The 26,870-nt window shown below is 44.6% G+C and overlaps 2 protein-coding genes across 5 annotated transcripts in view; both read right to left on the bottom strand.

Moving 5' to 3' along the window:
* Window positions 1-779: 779 nt before the first annotated feature.
* On the bottom strand, window positions 780-4,324 carry ywhah (tyrosine 3-monooxygenase/tryptophan 5-monooxygenase activation protein, eta polypeptide). Its single transcript, XM_038970730.1, has 2 exons — window positions 3,869-4,324; window positions 780-2,848 (listed from the first exon to the last, which is right to left on the bottom strand). Exons 1-2 carry the CDS (start codon window positions 3,953-3,955, stop codon window positions 2,195-2,197), a joined length of 741 nt encoding a protein of 246 aa, XP_038826658.1. The 5' UTR covers window positions 3,956-4,324; the 3' UTR covers window positions 780-2,194.
* A 3,908-nt stretch (window positions 4,325-8,232) lies between these two features.
* The window catches only part of depdc5 (DEP domain containing 5, GATOR1 subcomplex subunit), a 37,811-nt gene continuing 19,173 nt past the window's right edge, over window positions 8,233-26,870 (bottom strand). For 2 of the 4 annotated variants that reach the window (XM_038970300.1, XM_038970301.1), the window contains exons 27-42: window positions 26,603-26,723; window positions 26,326-26,493; window positions 24,912-25,149; window positions 24,577-24,710; window positions 24,351-24,450; window positions 23,580-23,642; window positions 16,689-16,819; window positions 16,483-16,563; window positions 15,952-16,084; window positions 15,720-15,828; window positions 15,106-15,345; window positions 12,156-12,325; window positions 11,256-11,427; window positions 9,443-9,503; window positions 9,000-9,082; window positions 8,233-8,835 (exon numbers count right to left, since the gene is read on the bottom strand). In XM_038970300.1, the coding sequence (XP_038826228.1) occupies window positions 8,537-8,835; window positions 9,000-9,082; window positions 9,443-9,503; window positions 11,256-11,427; window positions 12,156-12,325; window positions 15,106-15,345; window positions 15,720-15,828; window positions 15,952-16,084; window positions 16,483-16,563; window positions 16,689-16,819; window positions 23,580-23,642; window positions 24,351-24,450; window positions 24,577-24,710; window positions 24,912-25,149; window positions 26,326-26,493; window positions 26,603-26,723 (2,303 nt within the window). In that variant the 3' untranslated portion in view covers window positions 8,233-8,536. The remainder of the gene's footprint in view (window positions 8,836-8,999; window positions 9,083-9,442; window positions 9,504-11,255; window positions 11,428-12,155; window positions 12,326-15,105; window positions 15,346-15,719; window positions 15,829-15,951; window positions 16,085-16,482; window positions 16,564-16,688; window positions 16,820-23,579; window positions 23,643-24,350; window positions 24,451-24,576; window positions 24,711-24,911; window positions 25,150-26,325; window positions 26,494-26,602; window positions 26,724-26,870) is intronic. The other 2 variants (XM_038970302.1, XM_038970303.1) reach the window with 2 other exon arrangements.

The raw sequence follows: 26,870 nt of genomic DNA, 5'->3' as shown, positions 1-26,870 counted from the left end.
GAATATCTACATAGGCCCATTATCAGCAACCATCACTCCTGTGTTCCAATGGCACGTTGTGTTAGCTAATCCAAGTTGATCATTTTAAAAGGCTTATTGAGCATTAGAAAACCCTTTTGCAATTATGTTAGCACAGCTGAAAAAGCCATATCTCAGACTGGCCAATAAAAAGCAAATATTAAGATGGGCAAATTGAACACAGACACTGGACAGAGGAACTCTGCCTAGAAGGCCAGCATCCCGGAGGCGCCTCTTCACTGTTGACGTTGAGATTGGTGTTTTGAGGGTACTATTTAATGAAGCTACCAGTTGAGGACTTGTGAGGCATCTTGTTTCTCAAACTAGTGTACTAGTTTGTACTAGTAACTACTACTAGTAACTAACTAATGTACTTGTCCTCTTGCTCAGTTGTGCAATCTGATTACAATATTTTTGCTGGTAACGTAATGGATTACAGTTACCCATTTTGTAATCCCTTACATGTAACAGATTACATGTTACTCCCCAACCTATATCATCATCACCTGATGCATCTTCCCTGACCCTGAGCTTTTATCTCAGCAATTTCAAAGCCTGAACTATGCCCAACCTCACTCCTCCCTGAGATGATCAAGATAAGCCTGTACCAATATAAAAGACTGACAATTTAATTGATAGAACTTTGATTGGTTTTGGATCATGATTATTTTCTACTTCTTTCATCCTTGTATTCCTTGTAGTGGGATGTTTGTAATACCAGTCTCAGCATAGACCTATAAATCAATGATAAAGTCGAAAGATTGCAACAACAAAAAAATCCCTTTAATGGGGCTGTTACGTTATTATGGACCCTGTAGTCGGGAGGGTAAAAGTACCAGAAACAACCACCAGGTAAGTATCGAGTCTGGAGCTTAACATGGTAAAATGCCGCACAACAAAGAGCCAGGAAGGAAAAAAAATAAAAAGTGGTAAAACAAGCCAGGGTGTTCAATTGGGCATATAGAATCAAAACTTTTGCAACAGAAAACTAAAATGAGTCATATTACACCTACTGTACATTTCACTCCAACAGAAGTGTGCAGCTAATTCATTGGAAATGTAGACTGCACCAAGACACCATTCTGACTTTGTCCATCAGGGGGAGGAATACAATGAGAACAGTCTCACAAAAAACACAATACAATCCTACACAGTGAACTAAATGTGTGTGTGTGTAATACAGAGATAATCGTAATGAGAAACTAAACGTACAACAGGAAACATCATGACCAAATAGCTCATGACCGCAGGGCCACAGATTCACTCATGACGACTGATGCGCACGAGCATGCTGTTCATCCAAGCATTCACACAGAACAGGGTATAAACCCACAAGTTCCCAGGGTAGGTAATGTTTTAATGACCATACATTATTCATAATAATAAACAAATGTACTTGCACAACTGAAAACTCCAGACACTGTCCCATCAACCTTCAAAAAGGTGGACATTTCAAAATGGTATGATTGCTGGCACACACATTCACAGGGGCTAGCAGTGCACACAGAGATCAGAGGGCAGAGTGGAAAGGGCAACAGACAGGAAATCGAGAGGAGGAACAACAGACAGACATCTTACAGTGACAGGGGGGCATAGAAAGGGTTCAAGTCAAGGAGGAGATTACAACCACCTTCTGGTCAATAGTAACATTTCCACTATGCTGTGTAACGTAATGAAATACATTTTCCCTAATTAGAATTACAGACATCCACTCATGATCGATACTAAATTGTCCTCACGAGAACATCCTGTGGAAATGTCACTTGAATACCAACTAGTCAGTTAATTATCAGCAACTATGGAAGGGAGGGGATGGAATGGATCGAAGCAGAAAAAATACCACCTAGCGCACAGGAAGTGGGCCAGGGACAGAAAGGCTTGGAGGACAGAAAAGAGGGAGAGAGTTGAGGAGGACAGTATGAGAGGGTGAATGCAGCAAGGGAAGAGGTGAGAATGTAGGACAAAAATGACAGGCCACTAGAGAACAGATTATTCCTGATGAGGCCTTAATTGAGCATGATAATGGCACAAAGAGACAAAGAGGGAAGCGATGAGGAAGAGATTAGAGAACAAAAGATCTGAAACTAGTAAAGCATGGGGGGGGGGGGGGGGGCGCAGTGGGAAGGGGAGTGGCTAACTCTAGCTAAAGACTATCAGGGGTTAGGAGGAGGTGGTCTCAGGGTTGGGCCTCTCCCCCCTCGCTGTCCTGCTGGTCGCTGGTCCACAGGGTCAGGTTGTCCCGCAGCAGCTGCATGATGAGGGTGGAGTCCTTATAGGAGTCCTCGTTCAGATTGTCCAGGTGTCCGATGGCCTCATCAAAGGCCTCCTTGGCCAGCTTGCAGGCCTCCTCGGGGGCGTTTTGGATCTCGTAGTAGAACACAGAGAAGTTGAGGGCCAGACCTAGGCGGATGGGGTGGGTGGCCGCCATGCTCTTGCTGATCTCGTAGGCCTCCTTGTAGGCTCCCTCGGAGGACTCCACGGCGGAGGTCTTCTTCTCGGCCGTGGCCACCTCGGCCAGGTAGCGGTAGTAGTCGCCCTTCATCTTCAGGTAGAACACCTTACTCTCCAGCTGGTCTTCTCCACAGCTCTTGATGAGGAACTGGTCGAGCAGGTTGAGCACGTCCTGGCAGACTGTCTCCAGCTCCTTCTCGATGGTCTCCCGGTAGGCCTTCACCAGCTCCAGCTTCTTGTCGTTGCCATCGGCCATGGCCCTCTGCTCGATGCTGGAGGTGACGCGCCAGGAGGACCGCCGGGCCCCCACCACGTTCTTGTAGGCCACGGAGAGCAGGTTGCGGTCGTCGTTACTCAGAGGCTCACTCAGCTCAGTCACCTGGTGAGGACATAGAAGTGTTGCAAAGAATGGTGTCAGGATGTGAAAATGCTACCATATCATAAACCTTCCAGAAATTGAACAAATGTACCATTGACCTAACATTCCTATCCTGAAGAAAAACTCTAGAAATTTACCAATGACAAAGGTGTGACGTTGCAGGGTGCATGCATGCCTAGCTGGAGAAAGCCTAGACTGTGCTGTATTTGTGGCTGAAGCTGTGCTTGATTCTTAACTGTGAATATTAAACGCTCTTTTTTATATAAAGGTGCTTGTCTTATGCCTTTTGAGAAACAGGCTACATTTAAATCATAAGCAGAATATGTATCCATCATCATCGATACATCAAACTGCAGCCATTTCCACCCTTGCAGACAGGTTTGTGGGTGCGTTTGTAAAAGAGCAAAATCTGGTCGTTTATAAACTTCCATCATATTTGTTCGTAATTTAAGAAATTGTACCCCTGTCTGGCATAAATTTGACGACTATTCTGTATATTAGTCTATTACAGGAAAGGTAAGACCAGCTTTCAAGCTTGGAATATCTAGGTTTATTCAATCGGCCCAAAGTGCTGTAGTGAACGAACGCACCCAACGTGTGTCCCTGTTCAGCCTCTAGGCTAGTGCTGCTACTACTGCATCGTAGACCAGCCGTAGCCACGAAACCAGACCACCACCAGTTTCATTGTTAGCTCAGCTAGCTCTTCAGCTACCACATTCACTTCTAAAAAAATATATGGCTAAATAACATAGCAACAGAAGCGAAATAGCCAACCTTGGTACTGTGTGCACCAGGTTTCACATTGATTTATGATATTGCACAGAATTCTGGAAATTATTTCTTAGATTAAGACTATAATCCCAGTTACTATAGTTAGTTAGCTAGTTAGCAAGAGGCTACATTGTCTGACTAGTGAATAATGTAATAGATGACCTTTGTTACAAACTGATATGAATTACTGTCACATTTGGCCATTCTTCCAAGTGAGCTGCATTGCTCATTATGCAAAATTATGTCTACCTGTTTCATCGCTGAGGCCATGTCATCATACCGCTCCGCCTGCTCAGCCATACGGGCTCTCTGGATCAGTTGCTCTCTATCTGCCATTGTCGCTGTTGATGTGCCGAGGGTCGGGCAGTCAGTTCCAAGATACGGGAGGCTATTGACGATAGCTAGGTGTATTCGAAAGCAATGTGTATTTTCCCGATGACGTCCTACACTACACACAGCACATCAAATGTCACTGCGGATTATCTCTAAAAACCCACTTACAATACTAGCTAAACAATGGTGAAACAATACGCTTTTTAATGCTGCCGAGGCGCAAATTAGAATTAAGATAATCAGTGACTCCCCTCCAAGTCCTCGCTCCAACCCCTAACCGACTCTATCTCAACACCCGGTGGCTAACTAGCTACTGCGGCCTCCCACTGCTATCGACATGGAGTGCTGCTCCAAGAGTCCTGTCTATCCGGGGCGGGGGGGTGAAGGCTGCTGCTGATATTTCAAGATGACGTCACTTTCTAAAAATAGAAACGTACGCTGCAGGCGTGCACCTGCGCAGTGCAACGTACTGCATCGGTTGCAGCAACTGAGAGCGCGTGCGTGTAGGGTTGCAGCTAGCGTGACCTCACATATGGCATACAAGTAATGGTTCCAGCATAGTAGGATGGAGATGTGAACATATAGGACATAAGCAGTGCCTTCCCTTACGTCTACCCAGTCCCAAAGCCATGATAGCATTTATGCCAACCGCTGTAATGTACAAAACATGATACTGAAAGGTGCAGAAGACCTCTGTGTTGCTGACAAGTGTTCCCTCCCCTCATCCCTAAAAGGAAATCACTCCCCATTCCAGCGTTGCATCATCTCTTCCCTGTAACTGGGTAGGAGGAGTGTATGACACACTTCTGTATATTATCAGGGATGTGATATTATTCCAAGAATGTAGCAGAACATCTAGCTACCAGCAGTGTTGGGGAGTCGTGAGCTAAATGTAACTAAAATATAAATGCAACAGGTAAAGTGTTGGTCCTATGTTTCATGAGCTGAAATAAAAAGATTGCAGACATTTTAGATACACACAAAAAACGTATTTCTCCCAAATGTTGTGCACAAATTTGTTACATCCGTTAGTGAGGATTTCTCATTTGCCAAGATAATCTACCTACCAGACAGGTATGGCATATCAAGAAGCAGATTAAACAGCAAGATCATGGGCTCCTGAGTGGCGCAGCGGTTTAAGACACTGCATCTCAGTGCTAGAGGCATCCCTACAGACCCTGGTTTGATTCCAGGCTGTATCACATCCGGCCATGATTGGGAGTCCCATAGGGCGGTGCACAATTGGCCCAACGTTGTCCGGGTTTGGCCGTCATTGTAAATAAGAATTTATTCTTAACTGACTTGCCTAGTTAAAAGATGAAACATTACACAGGTGCACCTTGTGCTGGGTGCAATAAAAGGCCACTCTATAATGTACAGATGTCTACATTTTTGCAATTGGCATGCTGACTGCAGGAATGTCCACCTGAGCTGCTGCCAGAAAACATAATGTTAATTTCTCTACCATAAGCAGTCGTTTTAGAGAATTTGTCAGTACGTCCAACCGGCCTCACAACCACAGACCACGTGTAACCACGCCAGCCCAGAACCTCCACATCTGGCTTTTTCACCTGTGGGATCATCTGACACCAGCCACCCGGACAGCTGATGAAACAGAGGAGTCTGAAATAAAGCCCTTTCCCCCCCCCCCCCCTTTTGTGGGGAAAAAGTAATTCTGACTGGTTGGGCCTGGCTCCCCAGTAGGCGGGCCTATGTACAATTTACAGACTGCAGTAGCTTGGTGGTAGTTGAACTAAATTCAAATCTAGGTAGTGTTTATTACTTTTTTGCCATGTAGCGGTGTAGCTAACTGACATTCCCTAAAAATGTCAGTTAGTTCGTAGCAAGTTAGGAGAATTTAGGTTAAGGTTAGGACAAGGATTAGGGAAAATGGTCTCCTAAACTTTTACAAAGTAACTTTAGTTAAACAAGCTATATTTTTCTTAATGGTAGCTTTAGTGTATCTTAACGTCTTCCAGTGTGAAGTAATTGGTAACTTGGTAAACTATATTTTCAGAGTAGCTTCCCCAACATCGGCTACCAGTCACTGAGAAGGGAAACTAGCATTACATTATCTCCATGCAATAAAACATCCTGAACAAACCCCATAACAACCTCTTGATATTTATTTTGTATTCATTTCTGCAACAAATGAATACTCCTCAAAGTTTTAAATTTCACAGTTGCACTCGTAAACACATCATGCACAATTGAGAGCATCCTGCCGGGCTGTATCACCGCCTGGTATGGCAACTGCACCGTCCGCAACCGCAGGGCTCTCCAGAGGGCGGTGCAATCTGCCCAATGCATCACCGGGCGCAAACTACCTGCCCTCCAGGACACCTACAGCACCAGATGTCACAGGAAGGCCAAAAAGATCATCAAGGACATCAGCCACGGCCTGTTCACCCCACTATCATCCAGAAGGCGAGGTCAGTACAGCTGCATCAAAGCTAGGACCGAGACTGAAAAACAGCTTCTATCTCAAGGCCATCAGACCGTTAAATAGCCATCATAGCCGGCTTCCACCCGGTTACGCAACCCTGCACATTAAAGGCTGCTGTCCTATATACAGTTGAAGTCGGAAATTTACATACACCTTAACCAAATACATTTAAACTCTGTATTTCACAATTCTTGACATTTAATCCTAGTAAAGATTCCCTGTCTAAGGTCAGTTAGGATCAGCACTTTATTTTAAGAACGTAAAATGTCAGAATAAAAGTAGAGTGATTTATTTAAGCTTTTATATCTTTCATCACATTCCCAGTGGGTCAGAAGTTTACATACTAATTGAGTGTATCTGGTAGCGTTGCCTTTAAATTGTTTAACTTGGGTCAAACTTTTCAGGTAGCCTTTCACAAGCTTCCCACAATAAGTTGGGTGAATTTTGGCCCATTCCTCCTGACAGAGCTGGTGTAACTGAGTCAGGTTTGTTGGCCTCCTTGCTCACACACGCTTTTTCAGTTCTGCCCACAAATTTTCTATATGATTGAGGTCAGGGCTTTGTGATGGCCACTCCAAAACCTTGACTTTGTTGTCCTTCAGCCATTTTGCCACAACCTTATGAAGTATGCTTGGGGTCATTGTCCATTTGGAAGACCCATTTGCGACCAAGCTTTAACTTCCTGACTGATGTCTTGAGATACTGCTTCAATATATCCACATAATTTTCCTACCTCATGATGCCATCTATTTTGCGAAGTGCACCAGTCCCTCCTGCAGCAAAGCACCCCCACAACATGATGCTGCCACCACCGTGCTTCACGGTTGGGATGGTGTTCTTCGGCTTGCAAGCTTCCCCCTTTTTCCTCCAAACATTACGATGGTCATTATGGCCAAACAGTTTCATCAGACCAGAGGACATTTCTCCAAAAAGTACGATCTTTGTCCCCATGTGCAGTTGCAAACCGTAGTCTTGCTTTTTTATGGCGGTTTTGGAGCAGTGACTTCTTCCTTGCTGAGCGGCCTGTCAATATAGGTCTCGTTTTACTGTGGATAACAATACTTTTGTACCGGTTTCCTCCAGCATCTTCACAAGGTCCTTTGCTGTTGTTCTGGGATTGATTTGCACTTTTCACACCAAAGTACGTTCATCTCTAGGAGACAGAACGCATCTACTTCCTGAGCGGTATGACGGCTGTGTGGTCCCATGGTGTTTATGCTTGCGTACTATTGTTTGTACAGATGAATGTGGTACCTTCAGTCGTTTGGAAATTGCCTCAAATTGCCTGAGTTTGAAGGTAGGCCTTGAAATACATCCACAGGTACACATCCAATTGCCTCAAATTATGTCAATTAACCTATCAGAAGCTTCTAAAGCCATGACATCTTTTTCGGGAATTTTCCAAGCTGTTTAAAGGCAGTCAACTCAGTGTATGTAAACTTCTGACCCACTGGAATTGTGATACAGTGAATTATAAGTGAAATAATCTGTCTGTAAATAATTTTTGGGAAAATTACTTGTCTCATGCACAAAGTAGATGTCCTAACCGACTTGCCAAAACTATAGTTTGTTAACAAGACATTTGTGCAGTGGTTGAAAAACGAGTTTTAATGACTCCAACCTAAGTGTATGTAAACTTCCGACTTCAACTGTACAGACTTGGAATTACCGGCCACTTTAATAATGGAACACTAGTCACTTTAATAATGTTTAAATAAAGTTTACATACTGCTTTACTCATATGTCAATACTGTATTCTATTCTACTGTATTTTAGTCAATAACATCTGCTAAATATGTGTATGTGACCAATAAAATGTGATTTGATGTAGAGACCAGGTTCAGATGAGTTATTTTATTATTCACTTGATGTGAAGAAAAAGTAGCAGCTTAGTAACAGGACCAGAGGAAGCAGAGTCTCTGCTCCTCATGCATAGTCTTCATATTAACTGTCATAGCACTTGACCTGCCACCTTGACCTAGATGCAAAGCACAAGTCCTGCCACAGATGGGACATAGCACACTTATACAAGGTGTTGTTGAGGAGAATTCTTCACAAAAACCTCAACATTGCAGCCAATGCATTCCCATTTCAATAGATTTGTCTGTCTCTCCCAGTTTCACCTCTCCATCTCATCTTCATGGAGCACTAGCGTTCATTTTCTCCTGGCAGCTGTCCCAAAAGTTCACCAGCCTCTTGTCTTTGTTGGCGCAGAAGTCAGTGAAGTCTCTGAGCAGGCGGTCAGCCAGCTTCTCATCCCCAAGCACACCCGTCCTCCAAGCCTTGGTCAGCATGGTATTGTAGGCCCAGTAGTAACCCACCAGCTCTTCCGAGCCAAACAGGCCCTGACTGGCTGATGCTGTTGAATTCCTCCTCCTCCGCTGCTGCCCGCTAGAGTACTTCCTCTTGGAGTAGGGCAGCTGGAGGAACACTGTGCCTAGAGAGGGAGGTAGAAGGGGAGCAGGGAGTACAAAAAGAGAGAAAGAGGGGCAGGAGAACAGTACTGTGAGGGAGGGTGTTAGCAATATCAAAGGGCATATTGAAAAAATATGTGTGACAGAATTAGAAATTATGCTCATCTTTGTGTTAATATGTGCCTACCTGTTACATGGATGTATTGGGGTTTGTTCTCTGACGGGAAGTTGAAAGCAGAGGCAGAAAACTTGTCTTGGACAAAACCGAATCTGAGCGAGAGAGGTAAGTGAGAGAATCTTTGGATAAATACCTAAAGCCCTTTGCAGCACATATAGTGCCTCAGAGTTTTATTTATAGATATCTCCATCCCATGTTTACAGAGAACAACAAAAAAGTGTCACTGTCACAGACCAGATAGGTGGAGTGAAATGTGTAGTTTTACAGGGTCAGCCGTAGTAGTGCGTCGCACCTGGAGCAAATTAGGATTAAGAGGCTTGCGCAAGGGCACGTCGACAGATTTCACCTTGTCGGCTCGGGTATTCGAACATGCAACCTTTCGGTTACTAGCCCAACGCTCTAACCGCTAAGCTACCTGCTGGCCTCTAAACTATGTATAGAGAATCACCTACCGGTATAGTATGGCCTCCTGAAAGAGCTGCATTCTATCCCAATACGTCTCTGGTTCAAACCCTGTCAAACAATTATCACAGGGGAATAATATTGACAAGCATGAACACCCAAAGCAACACCCAATAAGTTGTTTATGCTTATGCCCCTGTGCGTTTACTTACAATCTATGTTAAAGACAGGTGCTCTATAAAATGATGGAGACAAATTGTAGACAGTCGTGACCAAAAGTTTTGAGAATGACACAAATATTACATTTCAAAGTTTGCTGCTTCAGTGTCTTTAGATATTTTGTCAGATGTTACTATGGAATACTGAAGTATAATTACAAGCATTTCATAAGTGTCAAAGGCTTTTATTGACAATTACATGAAGTTGATGCAAAGAGTCAATATTTGCAGTGTTGACCCTTCTTTTTCAAGACCTCTGCAATCCGCCCTGGCATGCTGTCAATTAACTTCTGGGCCACATCCTGACTGAAGGCAAACCATTCTTGCAAAATCAATGCTTGGAGTTTGTCAGAATTTGTGGGGTTTTGTTTGTCCACCCGCCTCTTGAGGATTGACCACAAGTTCTCAATGGGATTCAGGTCTGGGGAGTTTCCTGGCCATGGACCCAAAATATCGATGTTTTGTTCCCCGAGCCACTTAGTTATCACTTGCCTTATGGCAAGGTGCTCCATCATGCTGGAAAAGGTATTGTTCATACCAAACTGTTCCTGGATGGTTGGGAGAAGTTGCTCTCGGAGGATGTGTTGGTACCATTCTATATTCATGGCTGTGTTCTTCGGCAAAATTGTAAGTGAGCCCACTCCCTTGGCTGAGAAGCAACCCCACACATGAATGGTCTCAGGATGCTTTACTGTTGGCTTGACACAGGACTGATGGTAGCGCTCACCTTGTCTTCTCCGGACAAGCTTTTTTCCAGATGCCCCAAACAATCGGAAAGGGGATTCAGAGAAAATGACTTTACCCCAGTCCTCAGCAGTCCAATCCCTGTACCTTTTGCAGAATATCAGTCTGTCCCTGATGTTTTTCCTGGAGAGAAGTGGCTTCTTTTGCTATCCTTCTTGACACCAGGCCATCCTCAAACAGTATTCGCCTCACTGTGCATGCAGATGCACTCACTCCTGCCTGCTGCCATTCCTGAGCAAGCTCTGTACTGGTGGTACCCCAATCCCGCAGCTGAATCAACTTTAGGAGACGGTTTTGGCGCTTGCTGGACTTTCTTGGGCGCCCTGAAGCCTTCTTCACAACAATTGAACCGCTCTCCTTGAAGTTCTTGATGATCCGATAAATGGTTGATTTAGGTGCAGTCTTACTGGCAGCAATATCCTTGCCTGTGAAGCCCTTTTTGTGCAAAGCAATGATGACGGCACATGTTTCCTTGCAGGTAATCATGGATGACAGAAGAAGAACAATGATTCCAAGCACCACCCTCCTTTTGAAGCTTCCAGTCTATTATTCGAACTCAATCAGCATGACAGAGTGATCTCCAGCCTTGTCCTTGTCAACACTCACACCTGTGTTAACGAGAGAATCACTGACATGATGTCAGCTGGTCCTTTTGTGACAGGGCTGAAATGCAGTGGAAATGTTTTTGGGGGATTCAGTTCATTTGCATGGCAAAGAGGGACTTTGCAATTAATTGCAATTCATCTGATCACTCTTCATAACATTCTGGAGTATATGCAAATTTCCATCATACAAACTGAGGCAGCAGACTTTGTGAAAATTAATATTTGTGTCATTCTCAAAACTTTTTGCAACGACTGTACAATGACAGTGGTGTAAAAAGCTCCTAGTGTTTCCTCACCCTCAAACAGGTTGTCGCTGCTGTCCCTCAGCAGACGGTGGACGTGGAGAGGGATGAAGAGCTGGGCCCGCAGCGGGTCACCATATAGGTAGGAGGGTAGGGCAAAGGGCACCTCCAGGACGGGCACCAACAGGAACCCACAGGAGGCAGCCTTTCTGTGCCAGCCTTGGACCTGTCGAGATGGGAGTATGGTGGAGAGTCAAGATAAACATGGTGGAGAATCAAGATAAACATGGGTCTTGTTGTCAAACTCTCTCGTCCAAGCAAGCATAATGTGATGTGTAGTGTTGTGATGTCGGGAATTAGTGAGCTGTTTTGAGCCCTAATGGTTTAATTATCAGCTGGCATGCCTTGTATGACATCCTGAAATATTTAATTCAGCCGTTTACTACATATCTGTGGCAACATCAAGAAACATCAAGAAATATGTCAGTAGGTCTTAAAAAGATCTTACATTAAATCATTCTGACAGGAAATCTTAATCTTAGTCTTAATGTGTAGAGTGCTAGACTAACTTTTTGCACTGGTGGCATTACCAACGTTTTCAGTCGATGGCACTAGCACATGATTTGGTCGCACCAATTAAATTGGGCCGTTTTTTGGGGAAGCATTTAGAAATGTAAATTCAAACAAAGCATGATGAATGAACTGCGCATTGCAAACATTCAACCAAGACTTCGGACCAAACCTTTTGAATACCTGGTTTGCATACCCATTGCTGTTAGAATAAATGTTTATAAAAGCACATTGTGAACCAAAAATTCACTGGCTCCCTAGCGACCAATAAAACATTGTCAAGTCAAAGGGTCGCAAATGCGAGCGTTTTGGTCACAGTTTGAAGCCCTGAGAGTGTCTCTAGTGATGCAATGGACATTCCCCCTCTGTCTGTCTTTGTCTTACCATCTCAAAGAGAACAGCTGCAGTGACGGCCATCCAGTGCAGCTTGACCTCGAAGGCAGCGTTGAGGGAGAAGTTGCCATGGTAATAGCAGCTGCACCACTCGGTGCGGTCGCTACGATTGTTAACGTCCACATCCAAGGTGACTGTCTTCTGCTCTGGTACAGTGGCAGCTGAGGAGAGAGACAAGGAGGGAGGGGAGCGAGAGAGCAAGGGAGTAGAGGGACAGGCCCAGAGATCAGGCCCAAAGGGAGAGATGGTTGTAGAGATGGACAGGCAGGAAGAGGACATTTACATGGATATTATGAGATTAAGAGGGTGAGAGTTGTTGGAGTATACGGCACAAATGTTTGTGATGGAGTTAGAAACTTCACGAAGAATGTTAGTAAGTTAATAACGAAAGTCAGTGAAGCCACAATATTCCACCATAGCATCCTCTCTTGCCTGGAAATACCTCTTATGCTCAGAATTTCTCTCCAGGGTTGGGGTCAATTCCATGTCAATTCAGGAAGTACACTGAAATTCCAAATAAATTTCTCTTCAACACCTTTCAGTTAGGACAATTTGAAATTTGTTTTACCTTCTGAATTGACTGAAATTGAAATGGAATTGACCCCGAACCTGTTCTGTACTGACTATGTGCTAATGATGCATACATTTAGAATGCTACTCCAAATTACATCACAATTCTTTAGAAATCCTGATTTGTTTGTCCATATGATTATTTAATTCTGAAAAGGTTAGTGTGTTATTTAAAAAAAATAGGCCTATAGGTTTTAAATGACCAGTACACTGTTAATCACTGGAGACAACACAAACATGGTCATCATGACAAACATATGCATTCAATACATTCTTTCTACAGCTAGATTTGTGTCATTGTGATTTCCTGGAGGAACCATTGAGTTTATGTATAAATTACTATATTTTAAGGTACAGAATTATGATTCAGAACTCATAATCTCACAGAAATGTGTCCAAATAAACCAGATTTTATGGGAGAAAAGTTTTGCATTTATGTTTTCAGCAATGTTGGGTATAATGACCATATCTGTTTTCTGAGCAGATGGGGGCATAGCCTACAGTTGGAGGTGTTTCTCTCCCAGTGTTAGACATTTTCATGGCAATAAACTGGTTTATATAAACCAGAAATCAATTCCAAACGCATCAGTAATTTAAAAGGGGCAATCCTTAGTTGAAACAATTACAAAGGGGTCACCCTGCTTTGGAAAAAGCTGAGGGATGGGCCTGGAGAAATGTAACCACTCTCAAATGAATAGATAGAGCTATGGATGCAAGGATTGATCATCCAAGATATACAAATGATAGTTTTAACCATGTTTTGAGGCTATACAGTGTTTGCTCACATTTACAATGTTTACAAACAGAGTAAAACAAGCTTATATTTTGGGTTCTCATGGGGTATGACAGTTGAACTAAGCACGAGTCATTTAGAAATTATATTCTTCCAGAATAAATGGGTATATATCATTACGAAAGCTTGCTGGATCGAATCCCCGAGATGACAAGGTAAAAAAATATGTCGTTCTGCACCTGAGCAAGGCAGTTAACCCACTGTTCCCCGGGAGCCGATGACATGGATGTCGATTAAGGCAGCCCCCCCTCTCTGATTCAGAGCAGTTGAGTTAAATGCGGAAGACACATTTCAGTTGAATGCATTCAGTTGTGCAGCTGACTAGATATCCCCCTTTCCCTACTTTATAAATCCCAAAATGCATGTAGCAACTACAGATTGCCTCTAAATTGCTGTAAAAGTGGCAGCATAAACAGCATCAAATCACAGTAAGAAAAATCAGTGAGACAGAGAAAGAAGGATTGGTCAAGAATCCCTAAACACATTAACATTCTCACAACATTTTATAGTGGAAATGCATTAAACAGTATAGAGAGAGAAAGCAAAGAGGACAGTGCACTGCACACCACTGCACTACTGTACACAGCCACTGCTACCACAGCATGCACTAAACACTACCACACCAACTAGTTCTCTAATTGGAAGAAGTAGATGCAAATCACATCCATCAGCGATATGATTGGATGGAGTTGTTTTCAAATCAGTCAACAGTGGCACGAGTACTACCATTAGATGTAATATGTACTGTACTTTACATACTGACATGCCAATTCAAGCTCCAATTGGAGGCCGAGGGGGTTGGGATGAGAATGGGAAGAGGTTTAAGTGTGCCACCAACCCAAGCTCTGCAAGCTGGAGTAGATAGATCACCAGCAATCACATGCAGCCCTGTTGTTGCTCGTATGGGGGATGGGTACTGAGGTCCAATGCCTTGTGTCACACAGAAGGAACAATGTCACCAGGATAAATATTAGTTCAGATGGCAAGTCATTGATTCAATGGTGTGAGAGCAACGTTGTGATGGTGAGAAATTCAAGTCATGGAAAGTACTTCAAGAGTCAAATTGTCGTTAGTATATAATGAATCATAGGCCAATTATTCAAACCTAAGAATAAATTAGCGAGAGTTTGATGGTTTTGATGGATGTTTGTAAGTTCCCTGAATGCCTCAATCAAATAGAATAGTAGCTCCTCAGTTATGGAATGGTTAGAGATCAGCTTTTAACAAGTTACTAATGATTTTTGGGAACTTATTGTCAACAATACAAACCAAGTTAATGGAAAAATGTCTAACCGGATCTCAACCAACCATCTCCCAATCTAATGGCCAAGTTAGCACCACTTCATATTTGCATACAGAGGCATGCAGGAATCTTGTCTGGTGGCTCTGTGTGACACCTGCTATGGGACGCTCCCTCCCCAAACCCCTGAGGGCCTGTTCCAGGGTATGTGTCTGACTGGAAGGGACGGGGGAGGCATGCTCATTCTGATGGGGGGGGGGGGGTCATGCCCATTTTGGGGTGGGGTTGAGGTGGGTGGGCTGAGGCTCAGCTCTGGGGGAGGAGCAGCCTGTGTGTACCTAGCAGTGCTGCGGCCTGGCTGCGTCCTCCAAAGCTGCGGCTGAAGGAGCTGTGCCTACTTGCATAGGAGGCGGGCCGGCTGGGCAGCCAGGGCAGAAGGAAGGCCGGGAGGTCACAAGGTCGACGCTCCTCCAGGACGAAAGCCACCTCAAACCACTTCCTCTGAAACAGGGCAAAGTCCTCCAGGGCTGCCGTTGACCAGCCCTGTACCACAGGAGGGGGCAGCTGGGATGTAGGGCCTGGAGTACAGTAGAGATGGAGAGATAGATGTATGGTTATTATTGAGTCTGGTTAGTTGTTCTCGAAATGAGAACAATCAATATCGGCATGACTGAGAATCAATGACTGGAAAGAAGTCAGTGTGTGGAGCAGGCAGGGTTGGGGTCAATTCTATTACAATTCAGAAAGTAAACCAAATTCCAAATTTGCTGCATTGAAAAGCAAAGAGAATTGGAATTTCAGGACACTTCCTGAATTGACTGGAATTGAAATGGAACTGACCCCATGTCTGGTGGGCAGCATGGAGGACTACCTTGTCCTAGGAGAGCAAACCAACGTTTTTAAAATGATACGTTTTCAGATTAGCTTTGTGCAGACTAAGTGTCTCTCGAACCTCGCTCGCCGTCTTTCTCTGCCACTATCCTGTAGAAGTAGAAGCCATAGACAAAGGTCCTCATGGCATCCCCCGATGCATGGGTAACCAGGCCCTCATCCAGCATCTTCTACAGAAACACAGGGGACACAGCAATACTGTTAAAAACACAAACACACAAATGCTGGCTTCACTACATACAGTGTGTGTATCCGGCACATGCTTTAACAAAACCAGATAAACATATACCTACCTGCATGATGTCGACAGCCATGCCTTGTGTGGCCACACCCTCTACGTTGTTGACCAGCCAATGGACGATCTCAGCACTGATGAAGCAGTTAGGGGGCAGGCCCTTCTGCTCAGGTAGAAGCTGCACACCTGTTCTATATATATCACATAACAGGACAGAACAGGAGCTCAAACACACCCATCTAACTGCAGGGACAACAACAAACCACACCTAAAACACTTGAGGTATGTGTTGTGGTGCACGCCAACACACACTTGTTTTACCATCCTTGTGGGGACAAAACAATTGATTTCCACTCAAAATCGTATTTCCCCTATCCTAACCTTAATTCTAAGCCCCCAAAAAGTTTTTTTTCTTATGGGGACCGGCGAAATGTCCCCACTTGTCAGAATTTTCCTGGTTTTACTATCCTTGTACACGCGCAGACACACACACACACACACACACACACACACACACACACACACACACACACACACACACACACACACACACACACACACACACACTCACACACACACACACTCTTACGTGGGGTGTTTGATGGCCTCTAGTATTTCCATCAGGGTGGAGGATGAGGACAAACATAAGGCTCCAGTACCAGACTGTCCACTGTAAACTCACAGACATAAGTCTGGTTAACTATGACTAATGTCATCATCGTTAACATAACACTTTCCAATTAGAAACATGATTTTGAACACTTCACATCTGAAAAACGGTATTTCTTTCCTCACCTGGTTTCTGTGGCTAAGCTGGGTCCTGTATCCCCTGTTGCCTGGGCTGCAGCCCCACCGGTCGCCACCACCCCAGCCACTACCTGACCACCTTTGTCTGTGGCCCCTCCTTCAGGAGGATCTGTAGAAACCTACAGGCCAATCACCAAAGGTTAGAATGAAGTCAAACAATCTCAGGCAGTCACTCTGCTGCCTTCTATTTATTTCATTACATATCAATCACCTCTGGTCTCATGCTAGTTAGATACTGAAGAGGATAACTCGGATCTGGGATACATTACCTTGGTTGACTTAGCTTAAATCTGCCAGGTACTAGTGTAATGTGTGGTCTCTTCACAAACAACAACGATGTGTCTATGGTAGACACATGCAGACATGCAGATTTCATGCCAGAAGGACAGTGCAGGATGCAAGTTAACAAAATAGCTACACGGACTGAGTTCACCTTGTATCTTTATTGACCTATGTATGTGCAAACTCACAGGGCCCTACATAAAGTTACACACTGTCATTCCAACACACACACCCGCACACCCACTCCATCATTTGCTCACACACACATAATATGCACATACATTTATACTGACTCTACAAACCCGCACACCCACTCACATGTCTGCTGCTGCTACTCTGTTTATCTATTATCCTGATGCCTAGTCCCCTTACCCCAATACATATCTACCTTCATCACTCCAGTATCACTGCACATGTCCAGTGCATTCGGAAAGTATTCAGGTTACTTTAATTATTTCACATTTTGTTTACGTTACGGCCTTATTTAAAAATTTATGAAATATTTGTTTCCCTCATCAATCTACAAACAATAACCCATAATGACAAAGCAAAAACAGGATTTTAGAAATTTTTGCAAATGTATTAAAAACAAAACACAGAAATACGTTATTTACCTACGTATTCAGACCCTTTGCTATGAGACTCAAAATTGAGCTCAGGTGCATCCTGTTTCCATTGAACATCCTTGAGATGGAGTCCACCTGTGGTAAATTCAATTGATTGGACATTATTTGGAAAGACACACACACACACCTGTCTATATAAGCTCCCACAGTTGACAGTGCATGCCAGAGCAAAAACCAAGCGATGAGGTGGAAGGAATTGTCCATAGAGCTCTGAGACAGGATTGTGTCGAGGCACAGATCTGGGGAAGGGTACCAAAACATTCTGCAAAATTGAAAGTCCCCAAGAACACAGTGGCCTCCATCATTCTTAAATGGAAGAAGTTTGGAACCACTAAGACTCTACCTAAAGCTGGCCGCCCAGCCAAACTGAGCAATCGGGGGAGAAGGGCCTTCGTCAGGGAGGTGACCAAGAACCCGATGGTCACTAACAGAGCTCCAGAGTTCCTCTGTGGAGATGGGAGAACCTTCCAGAAGGACAACCATCTCTGCAGCAGTCCACCAATCAGGCCTTTATGGTAGAGTGGCCAGACGGAAGCCACTTCTCAGTAAAAGGCACATGATAGCCCGCTTGGAGTTTACCAAAACACACCTGAAGGACTCTCAGACCATGAGAAACAAGATTATCTGGTCTGATGAAACCAAGATTCAACTCTTTGGCCTGAATGCCAAGCATCACATCTGGAGGAAACCTGTCACCGTCCCTACGGTGAAGCATGATGGTGGCAGCATCATGCTGTGGGGATCTTTTTCAGCGGCAGGGACTGGGAGACTAGTCAGGATCGAGGCAAAGATGAAAGGAGCAAAGTACAGAGAGATCCTTGATTACAGGCATCATCCTGCCGCTAAAGCTGCCGCTTTCAAGGAGCGGGACACTAATCCGGATGCTTATAAGAAATCCCGCTATGCCCTCAGATGAACCATCAAACAGGCAAAGCGTCAATACAGGATTAAGATTGAATCCTACTACACCGGATCTGACGCTCGTCAGATGTGGCAGGGCTTGAAAACTATTATGGACTACAAAGGGAAACCTAGCCGCGAGCTGCCCAGTGAAGTGAGTCTACCAGACAAGCTAAATGCCTTTTTTGATCGCAAAGAGGCAAGTAACACTGAAGCATGCATGAGAGCACCAGCTATTCCAGACGACTATATGAACACGCTCTCCGTAGCCGATGTGAGCTAGACCTTTCAACATTCACAAAGCTGCGGGGCCAGACGGATTACCAGGACGTATACTCAAAGCATGCGCGAACCAATTGGCAAGTATCTTCACTGACATTTTCAACCTCTCCCTAACCGAGTCTGTAATACCTACATGTTTCAAACAGACCACCATAGTCCCTGTGCCAGAGAAAGCAAAGGTAACCTGCCTAAATGATTACCGCCCCGTAGCACTCACGTCGGTAGCCATGAAGTGCTTTGAAAGGCTGGTCATGGCTCACATCAACATAATCATGCCAGAAACACTAGACCCACTCAAATTCCCGTAGCGCTCCAACAGATCCACAGATGACGCAATCTCAATCGCAATCCACACTGCTCTTTCCCACCTTGGCAAAAAGAACACCTATGTGAGAATGCTGTTCATTGACTACAGCTCAGCTTTCAACACCATAGTGCCACCAAAGCTCATCCCTAAGCTAAGAAACCTGGGACTGAACACCTCCCTCTGCAACTGGATCTTGGACTTCCTGATGGGTCGCCCCCAGGTGGTAAGGGTAGGCAACAACACATTTGCTACGCTTATCCTCAACACGAGGCCCCTCAAGGGTGCGTGCTTAGTCCCCTCCTGTACTCCATGTTTACCCATAACTCCAACACCATCATTAAGTTTGCTGACAACACAATGGAAGGCTTGATCACCGACAACGATGAGACAGCCTATAGGGAGGAGGTCAGAGACCTGGCAGTGTGGTGCCAGGACAACAACCTCTCCCTCAATGTGAGCAAGACAAAGAAGCTGATTGTGGACTACAGGAAAAGGAGGACCGAACAGGCCCATATTAACATTAACGGGGCTGAAGTGGAGCGGGTTGAGAGTTTCAAGTTCCTTGGTGTCTACATCACCGACGAACTATCATGGTCCAAACACACCAAGACAGTTGTGAAGAGGGCACGACAACACCTTTCCCCCTCAGGAGACTGAAACAGCTGCACCAGAGAGCATCACCGCCTGGTAAGGCAACTGCTCGACATCTGACCGTAAGGAGCTACAGAGGGCATTGCGTATGGCCCAGTACATCACTGGGGCCAAGCTTCCTGCCATCCAGGACCTAAACTCAGCAAAAAAAGGACCCTGTCTTTCAAAGATAATTCATAAAAATCCAAATAACTTCACGATCTTCATTGTAAAGGGTTTAAACACTGTTTCCCATGCTTGTTCAATGAACCATAAACAATTAATGAACATGCACCTGTGGAACGGTCGCTAAGACACTAACAGCTTACAGACGGTACGCAATTAAGGTCATAGTTATGAAAACTTGGGACACTAAAAGAGGCCTTTCTACTGACTCTGAAAAACACCAAAAGAAAGATGCCCAGGGTCCCTGCTCATCTGGGTGAACGTGCCTTATCCATGCTGCAAGGAGGCATGAGGACTGCAGACGTGGCCAGGGCAATAAACTGCAATGTCCGTACTGTGAGACGCCTAAGTGACAGGAGTTACAGGGAGACAGGACGGACAGCTGACCGAAGACATCCTCCTCCCTCATGTGGTACCCTTCCTGCAGGCTCATCCTGACATGACCCTCCAGCATGACAATGCCACCAGCTATACTGCTCATTCTGTGTGTGATTTCCTGCAAGACAGGAATGTCAGTGTTCTGCCATGGCCAGCGAAGAGCCCAGATCTCAATCCCATTGAGCACATCTGGGAACTGTTGTATCGGAGGGTGAGGGCTAGGGCCATTCCCCCCAGAAATGTCCAGAAAATTGCAGGTGCCTTGGTAGAAGAGTGGGGTAACATCTCACAGCAAGAACTGGCAAATCTGGTGCAGTCCATGAGGAGGAGATGCACTGCAGTACTTAATGCAACTGGTGGCCACACCAGATACTGACTGTTACTTATGATTTTGACCCCCCCCCCCCTTTGTTCAGGGACACATTATTCCATTTCTGTTAGTCACATGTCTGTGGAACTTGTTCAGTTTATGTCTCAGTTGTTGAATCTTATGTTCATACAAATATTTACACGTTAAGTTTGCTGAAAATAAACGCATTTGACAGTGAGAGGACGTTTTTTCCCCCCTGAGTTTATTTAATAGGCGGCGTCAGAGGAAAGCCCATAAAATTGTCAGAGACTCCAGTCACCCAAGTCATAGACTGTTTTCTCTGCTACCGCACGGCAAGTGGTACCGGAGCGCCAAGTCTAAGACCAAAAAGCTCCTTAACAGCTTCTACCCCCAAGCCATAAGACTGCTGAACAATTCATCAAAAGGCCACCCTGACTACTTACATTGACCGACCACCCCCCTTGTTTTTACACTGCTGCTACTCGCTGTTTATTATCTATACATAATAACTTTACAAATTACTTCGACTAACCTGTACCCCCGCACATTGACTTGGTACCGGTACCTCCTGTATATAGCCTCGTTAATGTTATGTAAATATCTTATGTTAATTTTAGATTTTTTATTTATTTTTACTTTAGTTTATTTATAAAATATTTTCTTAACTCTTATTTCTTGAACTGCATTGTTGGTTAAGGGCTTGTAAGTAAGCATTCCACTGTAAGGTCTACACCTATTGTATTTGGCACAGGTGACATAACATTTGATTTGATGAAAACCTGCTCCAGAGCGCTCAGGACCTCAGACTGGGGCGAAGGTTCACCTTCCAACAGGACGACGACCCTAAGCACACATCCAAGACAACACAGGAGTGGCTTCGGGACAAGCCTCTGAATGTCATTGATTGGCCTAGTCAGAGCCCGGACTTGAACCCGATCGAACATCTCTCGAGACCCCTGAAAATAGCTGTGCAGCGACACTCCCCATCCAACCTGACAGAGCTTGAGAGGATCTGCAGAGAAGAATGGGAGAAACTCCCCAAATACAGGTGTGCCAAGCTTGTAGCTTCATACCCAAGAAGACTCAAGGCTGTAATCGCTGCCAAAGTTGCTTCAACAAAGTACTGAGTAAAGGGTCTGAATACTAAAGTAAATGTATTTTTTTCCCCAATTTGCAAACATAAAAAAAAAAAAAATGGTTTTTGCTTTGTCATTATGGGCTATTACGTGTTAATTGATGGGGGAAAATAAACAATTTAATCCATTTCAGAATAAGGCTGTAACTTAAAATGTATAAAAAGACAAGGGGTCTGAATACTTTCCGAATGCACTGTAAATATGGTATTGGACTTTTTAATATTTAATGTACAGTACCAGTCAAAGGTTTGGACTCACCTACTCATTCCAGGGTTTTTCATATTTAAAAAAAATATTTTCTACATTGTAGAATAATAGTGGAGGCATCAAAACTATGAAATAACACATTTGGAATCATGTAGTAACCAAAAAAGGGTTAAACAAATCTATATATATTTTTTACATTTGAGATTATTCAAAGTAGCCAACCTTTGCCTTGATTCCAGCTTTGCACACTCTTGCCATTCTCTCAACCAGCTCCATCGTTACATCAAGACATGAAGGTCAGTCAATCCGCAAAATTAAAAACGTTGAAACTTTCTTCAAGTGCAGTCGCTAAAACCATCAAGCGCCATGATGAAACTGGCTCTCATGAGGACCGCCACAGGAAAGGAAGACCCAGAGTTACCTCTGCTGCAGAGGATAAATTCATTAGAATAACTGCACCCTCAGACTGCAGCCCAAATAAATGCTTCAGAGTTCAAGTAACAGACACATCGCAACATCAACTGTTCAGAGGAGACTGCGTGAATCAGGCCTTCATGATCGAATTTCTGCAAAAAACAAATAAATAAACACTACTAAAGGACACCAATAATTTAAAAAAATACTATCTTGGGCCAAGAAACACGAGCAATGGACATTAGACTGGTGGAAATCTGTCCTTTGGTCTGATGAGTCCAAATTTGAGATTTTTGGTTCCAACCGCCGTGTCTTTGTGAGACGCAGAGTAGAGTGAACGGGTGATCTCCGCATACGTGGTTCCCACCGTGAAGGAGGAGGTATGGTGTGGGGGTGCTTTGTTGGTGACACCGTCTGATTTATTTCGAATTCAAGGCAAACTTAGCAAGAATGGCTACAACAGCATTCTTTAGCGATACACCATCCTATCTGGTTTGCACTTAGTGGGACTATCATTTGTTTTTCAACAGGACAATGACCCAACACACCTCCAGGCTGTGTAAGGGCTATTTCACCAAGAAGGAGAGTGATGAAGTGCTGCATCAGATGACCTGGCCTTCACAATCACCCAACCTCAACCCAATTGAGATGGTTTGGGATGACTTGGACCGCGGAGTGAAGGCAAAGCTGCCAACAAGTGCTCAGCATATGTGGGAACTCCTTAAAAAGCATTCCAGGTGAGGCTAGTTGAGAGAATGCCAAGCGTGATCAATGCAAAGTTGTCATCAATGCAAAGGGTGGCTACTTTGAGGAAAATATATTTTGGTTTAACACCTTTTTGGTTACTACATGATTCCATATGTGTTATTTCATAGTTTTGATGTCTTCACTATTATTCTACAATGTAGAAAATAGTAAAAGAAAAGAAAAACCCTTGAATGAGTAGGTGTGTCCAAACTTTTGACTGGTACTGTATATAGTAGGCTTACTACTTTGTGTATTTCATATCGCTTATTCTTATTTCTCGTGTTTCTTTTTTCAAGTTTTACATTGTTATTGATTATTGCAAAGTTGGGTTTTGAGTTTGCAAGAAAGGCATTTCACTGTACTTGTGCATGTGACATTAAAACTTGAAACAGGACAACACACACACTTCTACTCTAACAGATGCAGCGGCATCCAGTGCCCCTAGTTACTAACCTGTGTGTGATAGATGTAGGAGGAACGAGGGCTACGTATAAAATCCAAAATGAAGGCAGCATCCTGTTAGCATAGGAAGAGGGATACACCACAGGACGAAAAACCCAAAGTCCATCAACAGGAAAAGAAGGGAAGGAGAGAAAGTTGGGGAAGGAGAGAAGGAAACAAAAGCAAAGCGAAACCCCATAATAAGGAAGCAAAGATAAACCCCTATAAAACGGCAAACCAACATTCCATACACACCAACAAAAAATGCCCCCAACCAAAACGCTCCAATTGAGCTCCCTTTAACCCAAGACAGAAATTGAGCTCCTTTTTACCCAAGACAGAATTTGAGCTCCATTTTACCCAGGACGGAAATTGAGCTCCCTTTTACCCAGGCCGGAAATTGAGCTCCCTTTTACCCAGGCCGGAAATTGAGCTCCCTTTAACCCAAGACAGAAATTGAGCTCCCTTTAACCCAAGACAGAATTTGAGCTCCCTTTTACCCAGGCCGGAATTTGAGCTCCCTTTTACCCAGGCCGGAAATTGAGCTCCCTTTTACCCAGGCCGGAAATTGAGCTCCCTTTTACCCAGGCCGGAAATTGAGCTCCCTTTTACCCAGGCCGGAAATTGAGCTCCCTTTTACCCAGGCCGGAAATTGAGCTCCCTTTTACCCAGGCCGGAAATTGAGCTCCCTTTTACCCAGGCCGGAAATTGAGCTCCCTTTTACCCAAGACAGAAAGCCCTTGATCATTGTGTTCCTTCCCAAAACCACACAAAGACACCCACCTTGCGAGGGCTGTCCACATATGTAGTGGTCATGGTGACAGTGGAAGACTCACTGGTGGCAGCTGAGAGTTTCCCCTGTTGTTGCTGCTCCTCTAGAGTCCTGCAGACAGGAAATGCATCATCATTGTGAGACCGGTACATTCAATGTCAGATACCCTGTGCTTCTAATAATTTGGAAACACACAAGGTTCCATTGAAAGCACACAGACAGGACAACTACACTCACTTTTGGTTCTGCTCCAACTCCAGGAGAGCTGATAAAGCGGAGGTGCCTTTCTTGCCCAGAGGGGGTGCTACAGGCTCCGGAGGGTAGGCAGAGAGAGGACCAGTCACCTGCAAACCCTTCATTGCTGGTCCTTTCTACAGACAGAATGAGAGGGGAAGACAGTACGACAGGAAGCTTAAAACAGCTTAAAACAGCTCAAGACAACAACATTGGCATAGGATCATTGTTCCTGGCAGTCAGTTTCTCTCTTAGCTGGGTTTGCAAGACTGCTCAATCACATCTTTTGAGTTTTTTGTGTGTTTTGAAATGAGTAAGACAGTGTTTTAGGGTGTTACCCTGATGATCCTGTCAGAGCGGTGGCGTCTGCGGATGCGGTTGAGTCCCTCCAGGAAGCGGATGAAGCCATCTAGCAGGGCCCAGTCCCCGGTGCCCGTCATGCCCTCTCTGCCCGCCACTGTGCCCACTCCCTCCCCGTAAACGTCCCAGTGCCCCTCCCCGTCCGCCACACGTCTAGCCCCTCCGGCCGGCAGCAGCAGGAAGCGGGTCCGCCAGAACTTCAGAGAGTCTATCAAACTATGGCACACGACCGGTAGAAATAAGAGTTATTTGGAAGTGTGACATACATACATACTGAACAAAAATATAAATGCAACACGTACACTTTTTTATTTTTTTTATTTATTTTTACATTTAACCTTTAGGTAACTAGGCAAGTCAGTTAAGAACAAATTCTTATTTACAATGACGGCCTACTCCGGGCAAACCCGGACGACGCTGGGCCAATTGTGCACCGCCCTATGGGACTCCCAATCACGGCCGGATGTGATACAGCCTGGAATCGAACCAGGGTGTCTGTAGTGACACCTCAAGGACTAAGATGCAGTGCCTTTGACTGCTGCGCCACTCGTGTTGGTTGCATGTTTCACGAGGTGAAATAAAACATCCCAGAAATGTTCCATACACACTAAAATCTTAGCTCTCTCAAATGTTATGCACAAATTAGTTTACATTCCTGTTAATGAGCATTTGTCCTTTGCCAAGATAATCCATCCACCTGACAGGCATGGCATATCAAGAATATGATTAAACAGCATGATCATTACACAGGTGCACCTTGTGCTGGGGACATTAAAACGCCACTCTAAAATGTGCAGTTTTGTCACACACAATTCCACAGATGACTTAAGTTGAGGGAGAGTGCAATTGGCATGCTGACTGCAGGAATGTCCACCAGAGCTGTTGTCAGAGAATTTAATGTTAATTTCTCTACCATAAGCTGCCTCCAACGTCGTTTGAGAATTTGGCAGTACGTCAAACCAGCCTCACAACCGCAGACCACGTGTAACCACACCACCCCAGGACCTCCACATCCAGTTTCATAACCTGCGGTATCGTCTGAGACCAGCCACCCGGACAGCTGATAAAACTGAGGAGTATTTCTGTCTGTAACCCAGTGGGTGAGCCTGGCTCCTAAGTGGGTGGACCTATGCCCTCCCAGGCCCACACATGGCTGCACCCCTGCCCAGTCATGTGAAATCCATAGATTAGGGCCTAATACATTTATTTCAATTGACTGATTACCTTATTGTTGCATTTATATTTTTGTTCAGTATAGTTGACTCTGTACACTCAGTGTTGGCTATGGCAAACTCTTTTACAACAGAAAGGGGTCCAAATTAATGTGTTAAAGCCTTCCCTGGGGCTGAACATGGCTCCGTATGTGACTGTGTGTTTGCTGAGCATAGGTACCTGAAGTCCTCAGAGCCAGCAGAGCAGATGTACTGGTCCAGGTAGTTCCACTTGTACTCCTCCAGTCTCTCGTGACCAAACTCCACCCAGCAGGACAGGAAGTGGGCGTCAGAGTGAGGGGGACACAGACTGTAGGTGTATTGGATCTGGGCCGACTCATACGGGTACCTGACACACACACACACCACACACACACTCTACAGGTGAGTGACATGCAAACAGTACAGTCTGATGATTTAGCTGGGAGTATGGATGTAATGTAAGGCTGGAGACTTACTTCGGAAGGTAGCGGGTAACAGTGATGATTTTATCCTTCAGGCAGACTTTATGGAAGGTACGGCCCATACTGAGCCAGTACAGACTCTCCTCCTCTTCTGGCCTGCGCCGAGAGACCAGCCCTGAGAAGGAGGAAGAGAGAGACAGAGGGTAAATGACTGCACTTGGTCCAAACTGAGATTACTGCAATTTACCAAATGATTAAATTATGCAAGTGAATATGCCGTATAACAGACTCATTAGCCTCTCTAAGTGAAGAGTGTCAGTCA

This window comes from Salvelinus namaycush, chromosome 31, assembly GCF_016432855.1.
Source record: "Salvelinus namaycush isolate Seneca chromosome 31, SaNama_1.0, whole genome shotgun sequence".
Classification (NCBI taxonomy): domain Eukaryota; kingdom Metazoa; phylum Chordata; class Actinopteri; order Salmoniformes; family Salmonidae; genus Salvelinus; species Salvelinus namaycush.
The sequence above is the reverse complement of the archived record's forward strand: the minus strand, read 5'-3'. Positions and strand labels throughout refer to the sequence as shown.